Raw genomic sequence first — 19,791 nt, forward strand, 5'->3', positions numbered from 1 at the left:
TGATTGGTGGGGGAATGCGATGCATAGACCCGATCAAGAATCCCATGCGTTTCCGTCCATCCCGGGGCCATCGTGGTTTCCCTGGTCTACTTAGTCAGAGGAGGTAGTCGATCCCAACCTGACAGAAAGGATCCTTGTCGGCAGCCTATGGGTTTGCTTCGTCCAAGGGGACCTTAATAGACCGGGGTTTGAAGTCTGTCTAAGGGTTGACAAATTTGGATCCACCTTCAGCTAACAGAGGGCTTTGTGATGCCCTTCGATCATATCCTATTGATTCATATCTCAAAGGATTTAACGCCCATTAAGGAGCGTATTGGCTCTGGCCATAGCCGCTATCTTTATTTGGTGCCATTTTGGCGGCAAAATCACTCGGTTCAGAGGGCCCCCGTTGGGTCATGTAACCGGTTTACCTTGCAGTGCCATTTGGCAGGCGAAACTGCCGGCTAGAGGACACGTTACCACGTCCTTATCTGGCAAAGAGATTCTTTGAGAATGTGGATCCTAGTGCTATATTTTCGATAGGCATTTAACTCTTTGTGAGCTGAAGTAAACTTAATTTGTCCGCTCCAACAAACTGTTACGGAGGCGTGACGGATTTTGCTTTAAGTGGTTTAATGGGCTTGAGATTTTGGATTTTTTGTGGAATTTTGGATTGACTTTTGTGCGATTATTGGTTGGAGCTTTGGATTTCTTGGATTTTTATGAGGGTATTTTGGTGGAGCTTTGGTAGTATTTTGAAATGAAACTTCTTGGGGAGATAATTGAAAGTATTCTGGCGAACCCCTCTGGTTGAGATCTGATTCAACACGGCCATCATCGGGGTTTTTGGGGTTCATTTCACTTTATGGTTCGGAATCTTGTCAACTCTTATCGGGGCTGTCGACGAGGACTCGGGGTTTCGTAGGCTTCGTGCCTTGTTAGTGAATTTCTTATTATTTGTAGGCATTTGGAGGCTTAATATGAATGTATTAAGACAAATATATCGGATCGAGCTAATCGTATATTTGTTTTGAGAGTTCGAAACCTTGTTCAAATCCTATTGACCCGTCTATAGGAGGATTGGAGTTCGAACTTACGGGTGGAGGGGGTGGGAGAGGGGGGGGCGGGGGGGGGGGGGCGCGGGGGGGGGTGGGTGGGGGGTAGGGGGGTTGAAGGGGGGGGAGGGGGAGAGGAAACGGGGGGGGGGGGGGGGCGGGGGGGGGGTGGGGTGGGCGGGGCGCGGGTGGGGGGGGGGCGGGGGAGGGGGTGGGGGGGGGGGGGGGGGGGGGGGGGGGGGAGTGGGAAAAGGCGGGGGGGGGGGGGGGGACGGTGGGGGGAGGGGGGGGGGGGGGGGGGGGGGGGGGGGGGGGGGGGGGGGGGGGGGGGGGGGGCGGGGGGGGGCGGGGGCGGGGGGGGGGGGGGGGGGGGTAGGGGTGGGGAGGGGGGGGCGGGGGGGTGGATTAAGGGGGGGGGGGGGAAAAATTCGTGATAACTTTTTTTTACTGTAATACATCAATGCATTCTCTATATAATACTTATGAGATGAAAACCTTGTCAAACCGCCCGCAGCATCCCTAGACGTCACGTCGTGTAATCAAATAACGTACGCTCGCCAGGGCCCGATTGCGGGTTGGAGATTGTACCTTTCCCCTGAATGTGCTATCATAATGTGTATACAATTTTATTAGTGCCACGTTGTCATGGTATCTCTTTAAATAGACGCCTTCTGTCTTGCTTGGCTACGAAATTGCAAATCCCCTAGAGTACGGCTGGCGTGGCCCAGTTAGCCAGCTTCTGAAAGAGCTGGAGCATGGCTGCTTCATACAGGTAGCAACTGCCGTGCACATATTTGTTGATTTTGTAGGCGGGTCATAGTGCACTAACTAATCTCTAGCCTTTGGATCGTTACTGAGCTCTGCACTTGTCATAGTCTTCATGCATTTATTGTTGTGCGCTTCATATTGGTCTTTTACAATACATCCACCACTGCTAGAAGTAATGTATTCATCCTGGTAGACTGAAGTGACTATATTGCATACTACATACTAGTAGTCTTTATGTATTTGTATATTGATGGTTGCATTCGTTTGAGGTGTTGTAATATTTCTTGTTTTCTCTTCTAATTTGATATCTACTTGCCCAAGAGTCACACTTGAAACATTCGCATACATCTTCAATAACCATTGTTTCTTTATAGCTACAAGATTGAATATGCGTTGCTTTATATTATGATGTTATGGTAGAAGGGGTGTAAGGCAGTTGCTTTATTATGCTAGACGTCCTTTCATACCTTTACTCACGAAATATTTCATAATCACATTGCACATGACATTGTATGTTTGTACGGCTGGTGATGATATAGCACAAAAATTCACTTTGATATTAAAATTGACTGAATGAATGTGCGTTGCATTCATACAATAATCTCCCCATGCTATAGCTTGATTGCATTATAACTTGCAACCATTTCTCTCTGTGCGTCCATTTAGTACTTGTGGCCGGACCGTCCTTTGTATATACGAGATACTTCTTCATGAATTAAATTGTATCATTCATTAGCGGAACCTCATTTTACTAACAAGTGGTATCCAAGGTCCTTTGTAGCGGCCTTCCTTATTCATACATAAATCCTCTGGTCATTACAACCTGAGTGAGATATATGAATCTTTCCTTGCTGCATCTTGAATACCAAATCCTTCCACTTAGTAGTTGACAATATGTATTTTCTTGGCAAATTGCATCAACACATTTTATTTTGCACTTTATTTGCAAATGAGTTGTGATCACAAACCCCTGTTCTTCAAAGGATTTCAATCCAATGTATGTAGTGCGGTTTGATATCATTTATTCAAACTATAGTTTCTTACTTTGATTTCGGAATCAAATGCAGACTCAAGACCACAAGTTCAAGTTTGAGTCAAAAGTGTTTCAATCAAGTTCATTGTTCCAACTCATTTTCGATCGAGCTCAAATAGGCTTTCTTCTTGATATTCAAATTCTTTATTGCATTTGAATCCCCATTTCATTGTTTCAAATTCTTCATTATGCTTAATGCTATTTGATTAAAGACCATTTAAGTCCAAAGGATGGAGTCTTTGCATTTGAGATCAAACTCGTTTGGACTTACTTGAATTTCTCAATTCAGTTAAGTTCAAGTTAAATGTCATTTAGTCTAAATCAAGGTTCCACAAGTCTCATCATCGCTTGTCCCAAATCTTTGTTCAAGCTCCTCGCTACTTGTTCAGTTCAAGTTCTTTGTTCAACTCAAGTAAGTTCAAATAGTCCCCGCACGTTCACTTTGAAGTTCATCCTTGTTGGCTTAATGTTCAATCAAAGTTATGTTTAGATCAAGTCAAGTCCACAATTGATCAAGCTTGGACTTTAGTTCAATACAAAATTTTTTTATTTGAGTTCAATTTTGAATGTATTAGACTCATTTAGCCCTTGTCAAAATCCAAGTTACAAGTCCTTCGTCGTTCTCTGCATGTCATCCGAGTGCAATCAAGTCCAGGTTCCCAAATTGTTCTTCTTGAGTTAAATGAGATCGAAATGTAGCAATATTTCACCCGAAATTTCGGCAGCCTCCGGCGTCTCCCCCGTTAGGGCGGAAAACACGAAAAACTGGGTCTTTCCCACCCACGCTAAGAAAAAGCGTATGCATGGTAGATGCCCTCTTTCGCAGTACACCGCGCCCGGTTGTAATTTTTCGATCCCCCACCACGCTGAGAAAAGCATGGCTGATGCGGTATTTTTTGTTTGTTAAAAAGTATACTATATTTTTTTATTTTTTTTGAAAAATATATTTGTAAGGGCAAGGCAGTTATTTCCCCCACAAGCGCGGTAACTTATGGGTATCCCGGCCTTCGTCGTGCGCATCCACCGGGAATCCCTTCCCACCACCGCTAAAAAAACGTGCATAGGCGGGTTTCTAAGGCGATACGAACTTTTGAAGAAGAATTAAGGCTGCATTACCCACTTCGTCGCAAGCGTCGGGACGCACTCCCTCCCAACCACGGCTAAAAAAGCAGTGCATAGGTGGTCGTTTTGTCTCGACGAATGCGTTGAAAACGGGTTCTCGGAGTTTTAGGGTTTAGGAGTTATACCTGCGCAGGGTCGATGTGCGGATCGAGGCGCAGAAAGAGCGAGCCACTTTTCTTTTTCTTTTTTTATATATATTATTTAATATCTAATTATAATTATATTAATTAATTGCAACTAATTTAATATCTATAATCATATTTAATTAGTTATATTTATTTGCTAATCAATTATAACTAATTATAATAATTAATTATAATTAATATCATTAATCAACATAATTTAATTCAAAATATTAAATAACCTTTTTCCCAATTATTAATCATAATTAATTAATACTAATTAACATTAAATTAATCATAATTATTTGTAATAATTAATAATAATTTAAAAGGAAAAAATCATAACTAATATTTTGTATAATTAATCATTATTATAATTAAAATAGAATTAATTATAATTAAGATTAATAAAAGCCCTTAATCCCCCTCCTCCTCTCTGATTTCGGCAAACTACGGAATTTGGCAGAAGGCTCGCGTGAGAGGGAGAGATTACCTTTCACAAAGCCAGCGATCTCCTAGTTCGTGCTTCTGATCAAAACCAATCCGACAGGAGGTAATGGCGTCGGTATGAGTGAAGCTGAGATGGAGGCAGGGCTGGGCTCGCGGATCGGTCGGAGCTAGGTCGGGGATCGAGATGTCGAGAGGAGCTCGGCGGGATGCCAGGAGGTCTTGCGGGTTTTGTGGCTGGAGATGATTCAGGGGTAAGAATGCGAAGCCTCTCTTCTCATCTCTCTGTGGACGAAAGAAATCAGGTTACAGAAACAGCAAAGGGCAGGCGGAGGAAGGTCGGTCGGATGGAGGCTCTGCCTCGGTTTGCTCTTAACAGGTTGATGCAGAGCTCGGGACGGGAGACAGCGCCTCCGGAAGGCTTGCCGATCTGGAGGGGAAGAAAAGAGCGCTGGTTGTGGGATTCGGTGGAAAGTCATCAGGTAGGCGGGCAGGAGTTCCGTTGTTGCGAGAAGAGGGAGAGAGGCATGGCGGCATGCCGTGCCGGTGCCGACATATGAGATGCCAAAAGACTCAAAAGACATTTATCAAACTCAAGAATATGATAAACAACAGGACTGCAAGCCCTTATCTACAAAACCAAATGTCAAAATGACAAAAACAGCAAACTGCAAACCCTAATCTACAAAAACTGCAAACCCTAACTTCCAGATTGATAAAGTGTGAAATAAAGGAAGAGTAGAAATAATGTAGAATAGTAGATCAGTCGATTAGAAACCAAAACTCAGCCAAAATACTTCTAAAAAAACGAAACCTAAATTATTCATGAGTAATGAGTTCACAACTTCACTGACTAGTGATTACAGTCAATTCCAAATGGTGCGAAGTGCGAACGACGAACGGCCTGGAGAGTGGAGGAAGGCAAGAAGCAAGAGACTGAGAGAGTCGGAGAATGGCGTCGCGTCGGACGATCAGAGTCTCGGAGTCGGAGATAGAGAAACCCTAACTTAGAAATGAGAAATCCCTCACTCAGCTATCCGCTCGGCGCTCGCTATTAAAACCCTTATTGACGCGGGTTGTTTTCGGGTCGGAATCGGGTTACCGGGTTAACCCGAACCCGACCCGATTGTTATACGGGTCCAAATTTAAAACCCGAACCCGACCCGTTTATTAAACGGGTCAACCCGAACCCGAATTTTTCGGGTCGGGTTCGGGTCGGATTTTCGAGTCGTGTCAGTTGTTGACAGCCCTACCCTTCCTCTCTGATTTCGGCAAACTTACGGGATTTGGCCGAAGGCTCGCGTGAGAGGGAGAGATTACCTTCACAGCCAGCGATCTCCTGTTCGTGCTTCTGATCAAAACCGATCCGACAGGAGGGAATGGCGTCGGTATGAGTGAAGCTGGATGGAGGCGGCTAGGGCTCGGGATCGGTCGGAGCTAGGTCGGGATCGAGATGTCGAGAGGAGCTCGGCGGGATGCAGAGGTCTTGCGGGTTTGTGGCTGGAGATGATTCGGGTAAGAATGGAAGCCTCTCTCTCTCTGTGGACGAAAGAAATCGGCACAGGAAACAGAGGGAGGCGGAGGAAGGTCGGCGGGATGGAGCTCTGCCTTCGGGTTTGCTACAGGTGATTAGAGCTCGGACGGAGACAGCGCTCCGGAAGGCTTGCGATCGGGAGGGAAGAAGAGGCTGGTTGTGGGATTCGGTGGAAAGTCACAGGTGGGGAGGAGTTCGTGTGCGAGAAGAGGGAGGAGATCGCGGAAGCAGAGAGCTCCTGGGAGAGATTCTGCGGTTTGTGGAGGTTGAAAGAGAAGAGACCGGAGGAAGAGGGGAGCTCGACTTCTATTTAACGACGCCTGCGGTCGTTCGATCGAGGTGAGTCGCGAGATTTACAACAGGAAACACGGAGATTCGACTCCAACAGCGCCGATTTCAGCGGGATTCGCGGATTTCTTAGACGTATACGAGGTACGGAGCGAGATTTCTGCACGATTTCGGCTGGAATTGAGGATCCGATGGGCAATGTATGATTTTGAACTTCTTCTCTCTTTTATTTTTTGTTTCCCTTGGATATAGCGTACAGGTCAACACCCGATTTGACAGAATTGGCCGGCTTTATAAAATATTTAATTTTATTTTTAAAATCTTTTAGGTTATTAAATCTTTTAGGCTCAAAATCAACCAAATGACCTAATTTAAGAAATACGTGTCATTAATTTACTTTACCCTCCTAATTATGTATACCAAACAACAACTAAATAACTCGGTTCGGTGGATTTATGGGATTTGGTCGTCGAAGGAGCAAAGTTGAACAGCCACGAACGAGTCGAAGAAGCGACGCATGCAATCTCTACACCTCCTGTGAAGCAACGAAGCCGAACTGCAACGACGAAAAGAAAATATGAAAGACAAAACCCTAGAGGTCTCTAAGTAATTATTGATTAACTTAATTAATACAATTTAAAAATTAATAATTAATTGATTACCAACGCAGTGAGCGAGCTCCCGTCGTTACTTCCGATCCCACGCCTTGGAAGAGGCGAAGCAACAAGCGAGCTACTACCCTGCGAAGCGCGCACAGATTTGGAAAATAAATTTCTTTCTTGATTTGCTTTAAAATCAAGATTTGGAAAATCCGAACATTTGGTCTAATTAAGTGAACTCCTAGTGTCTCACAAACTCTTCTTCTTCACACGTCGCCTCTGATTCCGCCAAAACCTTCTTCTTCGTGCGCCGCCTATGGTTCCACTAAAACCTGCTCCAGCGGTCTCCCGCGCTTCCTCGTTCGACCAGGATTTGATGTATAAGCTAGTGTTTTAAGTTTATATGCCATGTTTTTTTTATATATTTTTATTTATTAACTTTATTGATATTAAATAAATTAATATTGATTCATTCAAATACATTACATTAAATAAATAAAAAATGTTTTTGATTTGTGTTAGGAGAATTTATTTTAGGTAATTAATTTTATATATCAATAATTATAAATGGATTTCTAACTTTATAAGCCTCATAACACCCAAAAGTGAAAAAATATGTATGTTGTTCGTTTTCTAAGATAAATATATGAGAAAGGTTATTTTGAATAAAATTATTTTTAAAAAGAAATTACTAAAAGACTAAATAATTCAAAATAAGCTTAAACAACCAAAATTCAAACTTGGTTTAAACCTGCATTGGAATCATAAATATCCGATAAAGCTTATTTTGGATAAAATGATTGTTAAAAAGAAATTGCTAAAAGACTAAATAATTCAAAATAAGCTTAAATTACACTCCATATATTCCGATTTGAACCTGCATTGGAATCTAGGAGTTTGCGACAAGAGTGGTGGGTGAGATGAAGAAGAGTATTTTGAGAGTTTGAGATGGGGGTTTGATAATGATATTTCATGACGATAGGTTGTCAAAGATTTTTTAAGGTAGGAGTTCGGTTGTATGATTCAAATGCGGTTCAACCAAAAGTTTGAATTCAAATCAATTTTACTCGTAATATGCTTCAATAAACATTCTGTATATACTATATAATGCAATTCTATCTAAAATAAAGTTTTAGGTATATTTTTCTAATGAAACAAACAACTAGCATATTTCTCAATTCTAAGCAACATGGGAAATAAAAAATCAAAATTTTCATTAGTAATCACTAAGGATTTTAGATTATGTTTATTATAATAAAATTAATATAGTCATAATTAATATCAGTTGATTAAAATATATTAACTAAAAAATTTGATATTATCTTTATTAATTTAATATAAAATATCATTTTTATTTAATTTGTTAAGAAAATAATTAAATGTTATATTTAATTATAAAATATGATTTAATTTGTTTAATTAAGATTGATATAGGTAAGATATATAAATTCAAATAATGTTCAATTAATGCTTACATGAGGTTCAAATAATGATGTTTTTATTTTTACTCAAAATATTTGATTGTAAGTGTGAATCAAGTATGATCTTGCATCATTTTTAATGAGATTTCAACATCTATTTAGCACCTTTCACTTATTTTGAGCAAACTATATAAATTATAGTCAATTATAATCAAACATTCTAAAAAATATATAGCATGCATTAGTAAATATGCATGATGTAAAGCTAATTAGTTCAACACCTACTAATGATGTGTGCATTGATCTAAAAATAAACAAAGGCCTAAGTAAAGACAAATATTATGAAGATAATGATTTCAATAATGTTTCATCATTAAAAAGATCCATTAGAGTTGTTATGTTATGCCCTATAATCTAATTTGGAAAGAATTATATCTTTTAATAATATCAGTCAAAGTTAATTAATTTATTTCAACAATAAAATACCAGCTAAAATGAATTATTGATCAAAACTTATGTATTTATTACTCAAAAATCATATACATCAGTAATGAGTCATATAAATACAATACAATATATGTCTACTCATAAACTCAAAAGAACAACCAAAAGAAATAATAACAATAAGTGCTAAAAATTTTGTATCTAATCAGCCTCGCACTCATAGCTTTTATCCCTAACATGAAATCATTAATTGACATATATCGAGTTTATAAAGTCCATCATGTCACTAGAACTGTACTACTAAATGCAAACCACAAAAAAGAAATAGCATGCAAGAAATCAATCTTAAACCTATGACATATAGTATTTTCCAAATAGTAAGGAAAATCGTATGAATCAATAAAACAAAAGTATCTATAAGGAAGCATTACTATTAAGGAGTTGTATAGGAGCGCACATATATGATGGCTAATTATTCTATATTAGTATCTTAATCGCTTGCACAATATTTCACTTCAACCTAAGGTGCCTGACTATAGTGCTTTCGACCTCCGCGCGTCTCTTCTCGATTACAGTTCTCAGACCATCGTTGTATGACTAAGTCCTCTTCGACCTCCATCGCCTGACTAAGGTCTTTCTGACCTCCGTCGCCTGATTAAATTTTTTGTACTAAAAAATTACTTTAAGAAGTAGTAAGAAAATCGTCCCAAATGAAGCCTATGTGTTTATTGTTTTTGTGATTTGATAATAATCTTATGAAATATCATCTAAATATTATGTAGCTTATCTAAATAATGAGTGATCTCCAACAGCCTCTTTTATATAATTTTCTAACTAAAACTTATTGAAAATTTCACTTCATGTATTATTATTTCATAACACAGCATCTGCACACCGCTTTTGTTGAAGCTCATCATGCTCTTGTATCGAGCAATGCTTATAATAACAACTTAACTTATTATCTAGCTAGCCAACTCATTTAGATCCTAAGTTATCGATGAATAGAATGGTAATATTTTTTAGAAATATGGTATTATTGTTGAAATTGGTCTTGATATCGCATTAGTTGGCTATTTTTTCTCAGAATGTTTATCGCATGCATGTTTCATTTTTTCTTAGATCTGTAAATGGTTATGTATTTCATCTATTGTTTTGATTTCAGATTGATATCAGAATTGTTGACATAATTCGCGTATCTTATCGGCTGCTGCTCTTGGACCCCAAAGTTTTTTCTGAACTATGGGATTGGTCTGGTTTTTATGATCTGGTGCAGCATGTTAACTGTCCCCAGATAGAAACTGCAAATCCAGTATTTAATGATTTATTGGACATTAGGTGGTGTGTGATACAGATGTTGTCGGTTGTTATGCGAACAAGTGATAGAATTATTGCTAATCTTGGCATGGGGGCAGAGGAAGCTTTATGTGCTTACTTCGGTTAGTCATGCCTACATTACTTTTGGAGTTCTTACCTTTATAAGATATCTCTGATAACCTTTTTGTCATGATAACTTCTTCATTTCCTACTTGCAGCTGGCAGGAGTATTGTCAGGACACGTCACTTGAAAAAGCTGGTTGGTACCTAAAAGAAGCTGAAGTGACACATGAAACCAATAATAATGAACTATCAAATCATTATCAATACATTAATTTTTTTGATTGCTCATATTCTTGCTCATATTCTCAAGGCTGTCAAAGGAGCCTTGAGAATAAGGTATGACGTTTAAATTAATTTAAATTTGAAAATTGCAATTCTCTCAGTTTTGTTTACTTTCGCGCCAAAAGAAGTTTATGTTTTTCCCTCTTGACTTGACACATTGGCAGTGAACATAAGCCATTGACTGGGAATTTTGTATTGACAACTGCTGTGAAGAGGAGCTTCGAGATGGTTTTGATGGCAGCCAGTCAAAAATGGCCTGTACTACTTTATGGCCCTGCTGGTTCTGGAAAAACTGCATTGATTAATGATTTAGCACTTAAAAGTGGAAGTAGAGGTATATTTTTGATGTTTTTTTCATAGTTATTATGCTTTTTAAGCATTTGTTGATTGACTTTTCCCATATAATATATTATTATGATAGTATTAACTTGGTGATTGGATATTTGATCAGTTGAATTTAGTGTTATAAAGCATGCCTATGCGTATATATCAGTCCACATTAGTGGAAGTAGATTTTTTTGTGTATTTTCACTCAATAAAATTTGTTTCCATTTATTACTTATCACATCTGTTTCTTAATTGTAATAGAAATATACGGTATTTACTGTTGTTATATTTTCTGATTGAAGATACTCTCCTTTATTATCTTCTTTTGCCTATATATTGGTGCATATATGCTTGTATTATCAAGACAATTGAGTAAAGATATAATCATTTCTAATTTTGTTCCTTATAACATGATATCATCGCCAGGATCATCATTGTTGTTGTTGTCTTTATCCCAATTATTTGGGTTGGGTTTATGAATCCCTAATAGAACATGAATTTTCTTATCATTAATAGACATGATGATAATAATAATGATATAGTTAAATTTATGAAAAATGATTCACTACAGGAAACTCAGGCAAAACCGGCGGTTTTTTCCGGCGGCTTCTCTAGTTACACCGGCGGTTTTAAAAAATACCGGCAAAATTGGCGTAGGAAACCATTGTCGGCGGTCTTTTTCCGGCGGCTTTATTAGCCGACGGCCTTTCGGCGGCCTATACCGCCGGTTATTACTGGATTGTGTACCGGCGGTGTTCCGGCCGTTGCGCCGCCGGCCATTGCGCCGCCGGCCATTTTACCGATGGCTAACCGACGGTCCATTCATCGATGGCTTGCCGGCGGTTACAGCGGCCGGCGTGCGTCCGATCAATCACCGGCAAGCGTCGGTACACCGCCGGTAAAATACCGGCAATTACCTGGCGGTCCCCGCCGACGGTCTTACCGGCGGTCTACACCGCTGGTCGTTCACCGGATAACCGCCGTGCACCGTCGGTGAACCGCCAGTATTTTACCAGTGGTTTAAAGAATGTACCGGCGGCGTCAATCAGCCGTCTGGTATCGTCTTTTCCGGCGGCCAAACTGCTGGTTAGCCGCCAAAAACCTGTTGCATCTTAAAAAAAAATGACAGCCTCCCCTCTATTTGAGGGAGGTTCACCCTAAGTTCTAGACCTGCACAAAAAGCAACAACAACAAGTTTTGAGCAACACGCTGCTATATTCATCACAAATATATACATAAGCACAAACAAGCAAGTTTACAATTAAACATTAAAAAGTTCTAAATAAGTTCATCAAACATAGAACAAGTTCACAAGTTCTAAATTTAATAAGGTTACAATCACAAGTTCACAAGTTCTAAATAAGTTCATCAATCAGAAGAGAGAGCGGAAGAAGAGAAATGAAATGGGAGGCTCGGGCTTGTTAATTTTAGGGCTTTTACCGGTGGCCTTCCAGCGATCTAGGCCGCCGGAATGGAAATAACTTAACAACGGCGGTCTGAGCTGCCGGTAAACCGCTGGTAATATTGATGTCCGGCGGTTTATCCAGCGGTTACATGACCGCCACTAGTACCGGCGGCCTAAACTTAAATAACCCCCGGTTTGGCCGCCGGTAATAGCCGGCGGCCAAACCGCCGACGAAATCGCCGTTAGTACCGGCGGCCATATAACCGCCGGTCAAGGTCGTCGGTAATAGGTGATTTTCCTGTAGTGATTACACCCTAACATTCAAATTAACTTTAACAACATGAGGATGAACCAAAGTTTTTAATATCATAGCTTATTCTTTAGTGTATATGCTTAATACATCTATATTTGGAGCATCATATGAACATGAACGTAAACCACCTCTGGCTGATACGACTGATACTCCTATCAGTATCTTAGGGCATAGCTCACAATTCTATGTATGTGGAGGAAAGACACTTGAGTCATCAGTAGTGGATACATCCTCTTGTAAGCATAATAAAACATAGCTTATGCGTTTAATATTGTTTGTGGCAGAAAGGTTAAAGTTATCAATGCTTGCAGACATTAGTGCCCTGACTAATTCAATAAAGAAGTTGACTTAATTTTACTATATGATCATACAAATATTTTTATACTTTATTTCTTTTGCATTTTTTTCAGCCTACAATATCTATTTATAAGGAACATGATAGGAAGTGTATGCAATTTCAACAAAACTAGAGAACTACACAAGAAATTTAGGAAGAAGAACACAAGAACTTTTTTTTTAAAATTGAAAAAAACTAAGAAGAAAAACACAAGATACAACTGGATATTTAATTGGTGAGGAAGATCTGGCTCTCTCAAATCCCTAGCCGTCAGTTAGAGCCCACTCAACCTAAGCAAAACTAACTCTAGCAAAATCAAGCATAAAAACTGAACCCTAGGGTAAAAAACTTATTTAAATTATTGATTTGCTGGGCCCCATAAGGGGTGGGGGGAAAATCTCCTTGAATTTTGTTCTGGTTTCTACCCCCCTCCACTACTTGCTGGGCCGGCATGTTCAACCTCTCTTAGTTTGCAGCAATAACAATACTTTCCCCTCAAAGATGCACCTTGTCCTCAAGGTGAAAGGATGGGATACTTTTGATAACTTTCTTCATATGTTTTGTTAGTGGCCATGCTATTTTCCACTTGAACCAAGCTAGAGCTTTCCCCTCTAGACATAACCATGCAATCATAAACTTCTCCTCTTCATTCAACTCATTCACTATGAAATACATCTCCACCGATAAGCATCCTCCCTTTCAAATATTGACATACTCAACTTTCTTACCTTAGAATCACTATCACCTCAATAGCTTCTTCCTCCTCCAATGTAACGGTTGTCGTGATTCCTCCATATTTGCCCCATGTATCAAGGGTGGGAATCTCACCTTCCTTCCCTTCGCCTCACATGATCCGATCCCCATGGTTCGATCCGACCCCCTCCTTCGTTTATCCACTTCCCTTGCCCAAAAGACCCTCCCATAGTGGTCGGCCACCCCACAACTTTCACCACGAAATGCCCTTCCTGTTGTCCCCCCATCCAATAACCCTATTACGCTGTTATCGGAGCCCTAAGAGGTGGCTCTTGACCCCCCTCCTTCTCTGATGGCCCACTCCCTTTGTCCAAAATGCCTCTCATAGTGGTTGGCCACCCTACTGCCTCCATCAAAAGATTTCCTCTTTGTTGTCCCCTCATCTAGAAACCCTGATCCAACCCTTATCGAATCCCTAGGAGGTTGCTCTTGATGAAAGAAAGTTCCCTCGTCAAACTTCTCTTGTCCTATCTCCTTTCCCTTTGATTCGAATATAATTAAGATAACTATCAAGTGTAGGTTTCCTATTACCAGACTTGACGACATACTTGATATGCTTAGTTGTGCCAAATTTTTTTCTAAGATTGATTTGCGAAGTGGATATAATCAAATCCGAATACGACTCGATGATGAGTGGAAAACAACCTTTAAAACAAAGGAAGGACTCTACGAATGGCTAGTCATGTCCTTTGGCTTATCAAACGCACGTAGCGCGTTTATGCAAACCATGATTCATATCTTTTGTCCTTTCATTGGAAAATTTTTTGTGGTTTACTTTGATGACATCCTGATTTATAACACTTGTTCCAATGACCATCTTGAACATGTGAAACAAGTCCTCCAAACATTAAGAGAACAAAGCTTATACATTAACTTAAAAAAGTGCTCTTTCATGACTCATAGCTCGACTTTCCTTGAATACATTATCTCTGCTGATGGTATTATAGTGGACCCCATTAAAATTGAAGCAATCCAGAGTTGGCCGACTCTGAAAAATATTAGTGAAGTTAGATTGTTTCATGGATTAGCTTCTTTTTATCAAAGATTCATGAAAAATTTCAATACTTTGATTTTACTCATCCCTGATTGCCTTAAAAAGGGAACTTTTAGTTGGACCCTTGAAGTTGGACAAGCATTTCAATTGATTAAAATGAAAATGAGCCAAGCACCTATTCTTAGGTTACCTGATTATTACAAGATTTTTGAAATAGACAGTGATGCATCCCATGTAAGCATAGGGGTTGTCCTTAGTCATATTGTTTTCTTTAGCGAAAAACTCTATGATACTCGATCCCGATATTCAACTTCTGATGTTGAGTTCTATGCGAGTGTACAAGCACTAAAATTCTAGAAACATTATCTTATTCAAAGGGAATTTGGGTTAAACTCTGATCACGAACCACTACGATTTTTAGGGTCTAAAAAAAAATTGAATTGTGGACATGACAAATGGACATCTTTCTTACAAGAATATGCATTTCATCTTGAACACAAAGTTAGAGTTGTGAATAAAGTCGCTGATGCCTTAAGTAGATGAGCCCACTTATTGATAGCTCTTCACCCAATGGTGGTCTCCCTTGATTCTTTTAAAGATAGCTATGCCACTGACCCAAACTTCAAAACCATTTGGGAATCATTTCGTATTCTGAAATTGACCCAACTGCTCAATTTACCATTCAACAAGGATTTCTTTTTAAGGGAATTAGACTCTGTATCACCCAAAGCTCTTTACATGAAAAACATATCCAAGAACTTCATGGTGGAGGATTAGGAGGATATTTTGGTCAAGGAAAAACTACAAACTTAGTTGAAAAATGATATTATTGGCCCCACATGCAAAAATATATAACAAAGCTTGTAAAATAATGTAAAACCTGTCATTCATTCAAAGGAAAAAACTCAAAAAATTGGTCCGTATACTCTTATCTCGATTCCAATTAAACCATAAGAAGATATCACCAAGAACTTCATTTTAGGATTACCTGTAACAGCCTGAAAATTTGATTCTATTTTTGTTTTCGTTGATTGATTTAGTAAAAGAACACATTTCATTCCTTGTAATAAAACCTCGAATGCATCTATGTTCCTGATTTATTTTTTAAAGAAATTGTGCAGTTACATGGCATACCTCAAACTTTTACCTTTGATAGGGATACTAGGTTCTTAAGTCATTTTTTGAGAATACTTTGGTCTAAATTAGGAATTACTCTCCAATTCAATAGTGCATATCATCCGCAAACTGATGGACAAACTGAAGTAATTAACAAAAGTTTGGGAAACTTGCTTAGGTGTCTTGCTGGAGAAAGACCTTCCTATTAAGATTTGATTTGACCACAAGCTGAATTTGCTTATAATAATTCCCTTAACCAATCCACTAGAAAAATCCCATTTGAAATTACATGGTCAATCTGTTCCCCACATGCATCTTGGACCGAACTTTATTACCCATGCTAAGTCGAATCAATGCTGAAGCTATAGAAATTGTTGATCACATTCAATCGGTCCAATACAGATCCTAGAGAAACTCCGTATGACAAATGCTAATTACAAGACAACGGTTGACAAACACCAAAGAGAATGTTATTTTCAAGATGAAGATTTAGTTGTGGCTTACTTTAGATGACAACGCTTTCCCATTGGTTCATTTGGCAAATTAAGCCAAAAAAATGGGTCCTTTTTGGATACTACGAAGATTGGGCTTAATATGTTAAAGATTTCTATTTACCTATTTGGTCCTTTCCGGAATTGATGTTGCATCCTATCGTATGACTCCTATGTAGCGTCATAATGGGGAAGGTTCCTCCATTTGATCAACACTTATTTTATCCCTCCATCTCCTTGGCGTACCCCTTGTAGCTCTAGTGGTTTTAATACCACTGCCAAATCTTCAGTCAGCATTGCCGGCAACTCAAAACTAGTTTTGTGATCCCCAATAGCTCTTTTCAACTGTGATACATGGAACACGGGATGTATGATAGCGATCGAGGGTAACTTCAAATGATAAGCTACTGCTATGATCTTCTCTGATATTTCATAAGGGCCAAAATATCTCGGAGCTAGTTTTTTGTTCCACTTGTTAGTTGTCGTCCTTTGTCTGTAAGGTAGATTCTTCAAGCACACCCTATCCCCAGCTTCAAATTGGATTTCCTTCCTAATTCCTATGCCTATCCACCTGTTTTTTCATAATCCGTTGACCTCTCAACAAATGACTTTTCAATTCTTCCAACACTCTATTCCTCTCATCCAAGTATTCTTTTACTGAAGAAACTAGAGTGGTATTCTGCCCAAAATACACCAAGTGAGGTGGGTCTTGTCTCATAACAATTTGAATGGGGTCATTTGGTAAGCAAAATGATACAAAGTGTTGTACCAGTACTCAGTTCATGCTAGCCACTTGGCCCATATCCTAGGTTTCTTCGAAACAAAACATCGTCGGTATGTCTCCAGGCTCCTGTTTACCATCTTCGTCTGCCCATCTATCTGAGTGTGGTAAGCTTTACTCTTCTTCAGTGCTGTCCCCTGCAACTTGAATAACTCCCTCCATAAATGGCTGAGGAATACCTTATCCCTATCGGACACTATAGACTCTGATATCTCATGTAGTCTGACCACCTCTTTGATGAAAGCTGCTACTATTGTCACTGTTGTGTAGGGGTGTCATAGAGGAATGAAGTGAGCATACTTGCTCAATCTGTCCGCTACCACCAAAATCACTATAAACCCCTAAAATCGGGGTAATCCGTCAATAAAATCCATAGAGACCTCCTCCCACACTCGATCTAGTAGAGTTAGAGGTTGCAGTAATCCCCTTAGAGCCATGGCCATATACTTATTCCTCTGACATATCTCACAACTAGCTACCATTGTCACGACCCGACCCGACCGGGGACGGATCCCGCCCGCACCGGGCCGCGACCAGCCAAACAAACAGACCAGGTTATGGCTTTGGAATTTGCTTCAGAACTGATTCTTCCAAATATTTCAACTCAAAACAGATACACACAGAGCTACTATGAAACATCAAATGCAGCGGAACAAATCATCTATATTTTTCTTTTCCTCAAAACAATCATCTACAAATACAGTACATGGCTCACAGAAAGAACAAAGAAGAGAAGCCATGACTGTACAAAAATCAAAAAGTACAAAATACCTATAACTGATCAGACTCGGACTCTAATCCAAGACCTCATTCCCTTTGCCCGAACCTGAAAACCATGCAGAAAACAAGGGTTAGCTCAACAGCTCAGCAAAGTGACAAACCTCCAATCAAAACTTCCAGAATCCAAAACCAACCACTTCAAGCCAAATCCGTACATAAACCAGAACAGAATCAGACAGATATCAAAAGCGTGCAGATTAAAATGAAACAGATCAAATCAGAACAGATACAGACATATATCAAATCAGAATAGATCTAAACGGAACAGATCAGACAGAACAGTACGAAAACAGAAGTCATATCAAATCAGATATCAGATAGTATTGTAATTAATAGCTAAATTCCCTGACACTGACAAAATCTCTATGGATTCTGGCCCCTTATGCCTCCCTTTGTGCTCACGGCACCAGAACAGATGTGCTTATAGCACCAGAACAAATGTCATCGAATCCGAAACAGAACAGATATCAGATTTCAGATTGAGCTCATTTCAGATTTCCCAGACACTAACTGAATCTCTTAGAATCCAGGCCCCTTATAACTCCCTTTATATAACATATACAGATAGCATATCAATTCAGAAGAAATCCGGACGAATTCAAAAATCAGATAAAAATCGGGCAGCACAACGGCTATATACGGAATTTACACAATTTTCCTGAAAAATCACAGAATACCAAATTTGCACAGAATGTTCACAACGACATTGCAAGACTTTAATTCTACTACCACAACATTTTTAGACATCGTAGAAAAATACAGTCGAAATAAAACACCGCCGAATTCAAAATACCCGGACAAAAATCTCCAGAAAATAATCAAAAGGTGCACACTCGGCACGTCAACAACATACGGAAAGTTACGCGGTAAAAATTGAACCAGACGGGAAATACGAACGAAAATCACTAACAAAAATCAATTCCGGACAGATAATACCGCCAAACACGACGGTTCTAAAAATTGAGAAAGGCGGATTGTGTCTTACCTTGCGTACAGCAATATCTTGAACAATCTCGTCGGACGAAAACGGACCGGCGTCGCCCGAAAATGGGTTGAGGGATTTCGGTGGTGGTGATGGGGATGAAGTTGGTCTTGGTTTGGTATGTTGAGGGGTGTATGTGGTGGTAGTGGTGGAAGTTGAGTGGCCGACAGCTAGGGGTGGTAAGAAGGGGTTAATGAGGAAAAAAAATAGATAAGGAACCACCACAACACCCGGCCATTTCCAAGGTTAGTGGGTGATCTGATATCTCCCTCTCTACGGAATTTCTTTCTCAAACGCTCATACAGATCTCACAAAGAAATCAAAAAGAGAGAAAATTTTATCATATTCATTAACTTAAAAAAAGAACAATAGGGTTATAAATATCTCGTATAACAACTCTAGAATAAATATCCTAGGGCTTAACATACGAACTCCCTTAAAAAGGTGTTAAAATAGGAAAGCAAGAAACACATAAATAATAAAAGCTACAAACATAATAAAGAAAATAAATACATGAAAATACTCAAAAAATACATAGACTACGATCGTGCCGTTAAATCGACAGCAAGCCTCTGATATACCTTTCATGCTTATTTGTCACCATAAGTTGTATTAAAAGAATGGCATAAAGATGTGGAGGAGATGTTGTAACATCAAAATCTGCTCCAGGATCGTCCGGCCGATCTGATCGTCTGTCCGACATCAGTGCATTTTTTGTTCCAGATTCTGTACAGAATCTTCCAATAGGAATTTCCTGTAGGGATCTCCGGGCCGATCTGGATACGTCCGGACGATCAGTGAGATGGCACAAGTCAGAGAGCAAATCGTCCTGGAAATATTATTTCCTCCTGAGAGAAATCGTCCCAGGCCGAGTATGAATTTGTTCAGATCGTTCCAGGACGATCGTGCGATCGGCCGAGGCCGATTCATAGCACTTTAAAGCTGAAATCAAGTCATTTTGAAGAGAGAAGAAAAATCAAAAATATCTAAAAATATCAGTCAGGAGAGAGAAGTCGAGGATGCAAAGTTTTGGGAAAGTTG

General features: G+C 39.5%; 1 protein-coding gene and 1 long non-coding RNA gene across 2 annotated transcripts in view; both read left to right on the top strand.

Moving 5' to 3' along the window:
* The window catches only part of LOC114579689, a 15,610-nt gene extending 5,382 nt beyond the window's left edge, over positions 1-10,228 (top strand). Inside the window, exons 2-3 of the long non-coding RNA XR_003700772.1 lie at positions 4,697-4,700; positions 9,975-10,228. This is a non-coding gene — a long non-coding RNA (uncharacterized LOC114579689). The remainder of the gene's footprint in view (positions 1-4,696; positions 4,701-9,974) is intronic.
* A 174-nt stretch (positions 10,229-10,402) lies between these two features.
* LOC110113134 overlaps positions 10,403-19,791 on the top strand; it is a 56,078-nt gene continuing 46,689 nt past the window's right edge. The window contains exons 1-2 of the mRNA XM_028695052.1: positions 10,403-10,525; positions 10,636-10,805. Of these exons, the coding sequence (XP_028550885.1) occupies positions 10,416-10,525; positions 10,636-10,805 (280 nt within the window). The 5' untranslated portion in view covers positions 10,403-10,415. The remainder of the gene's footprint in view (positions 10,526-10,635; positions 10,806-19,791) is intronic.

The sequence above is a fragment of the Dendrobium catenatum genome, unplaced genomic scaffold (genome assembly GCF_001605985.2).
Source record: "Dendrobium catenatum unplaced genomic scaffold, ASM160598v2 fragScaff_scaffold_55, whole genome shotgun sequence".
NCBI classification, from domain to species: Eukaryota; Viridiplantae; Streptophyta; class Magnoliopsida; order Asparagales; family Orchidaceae; genus Dendrobium; species Dendrobium catenatum.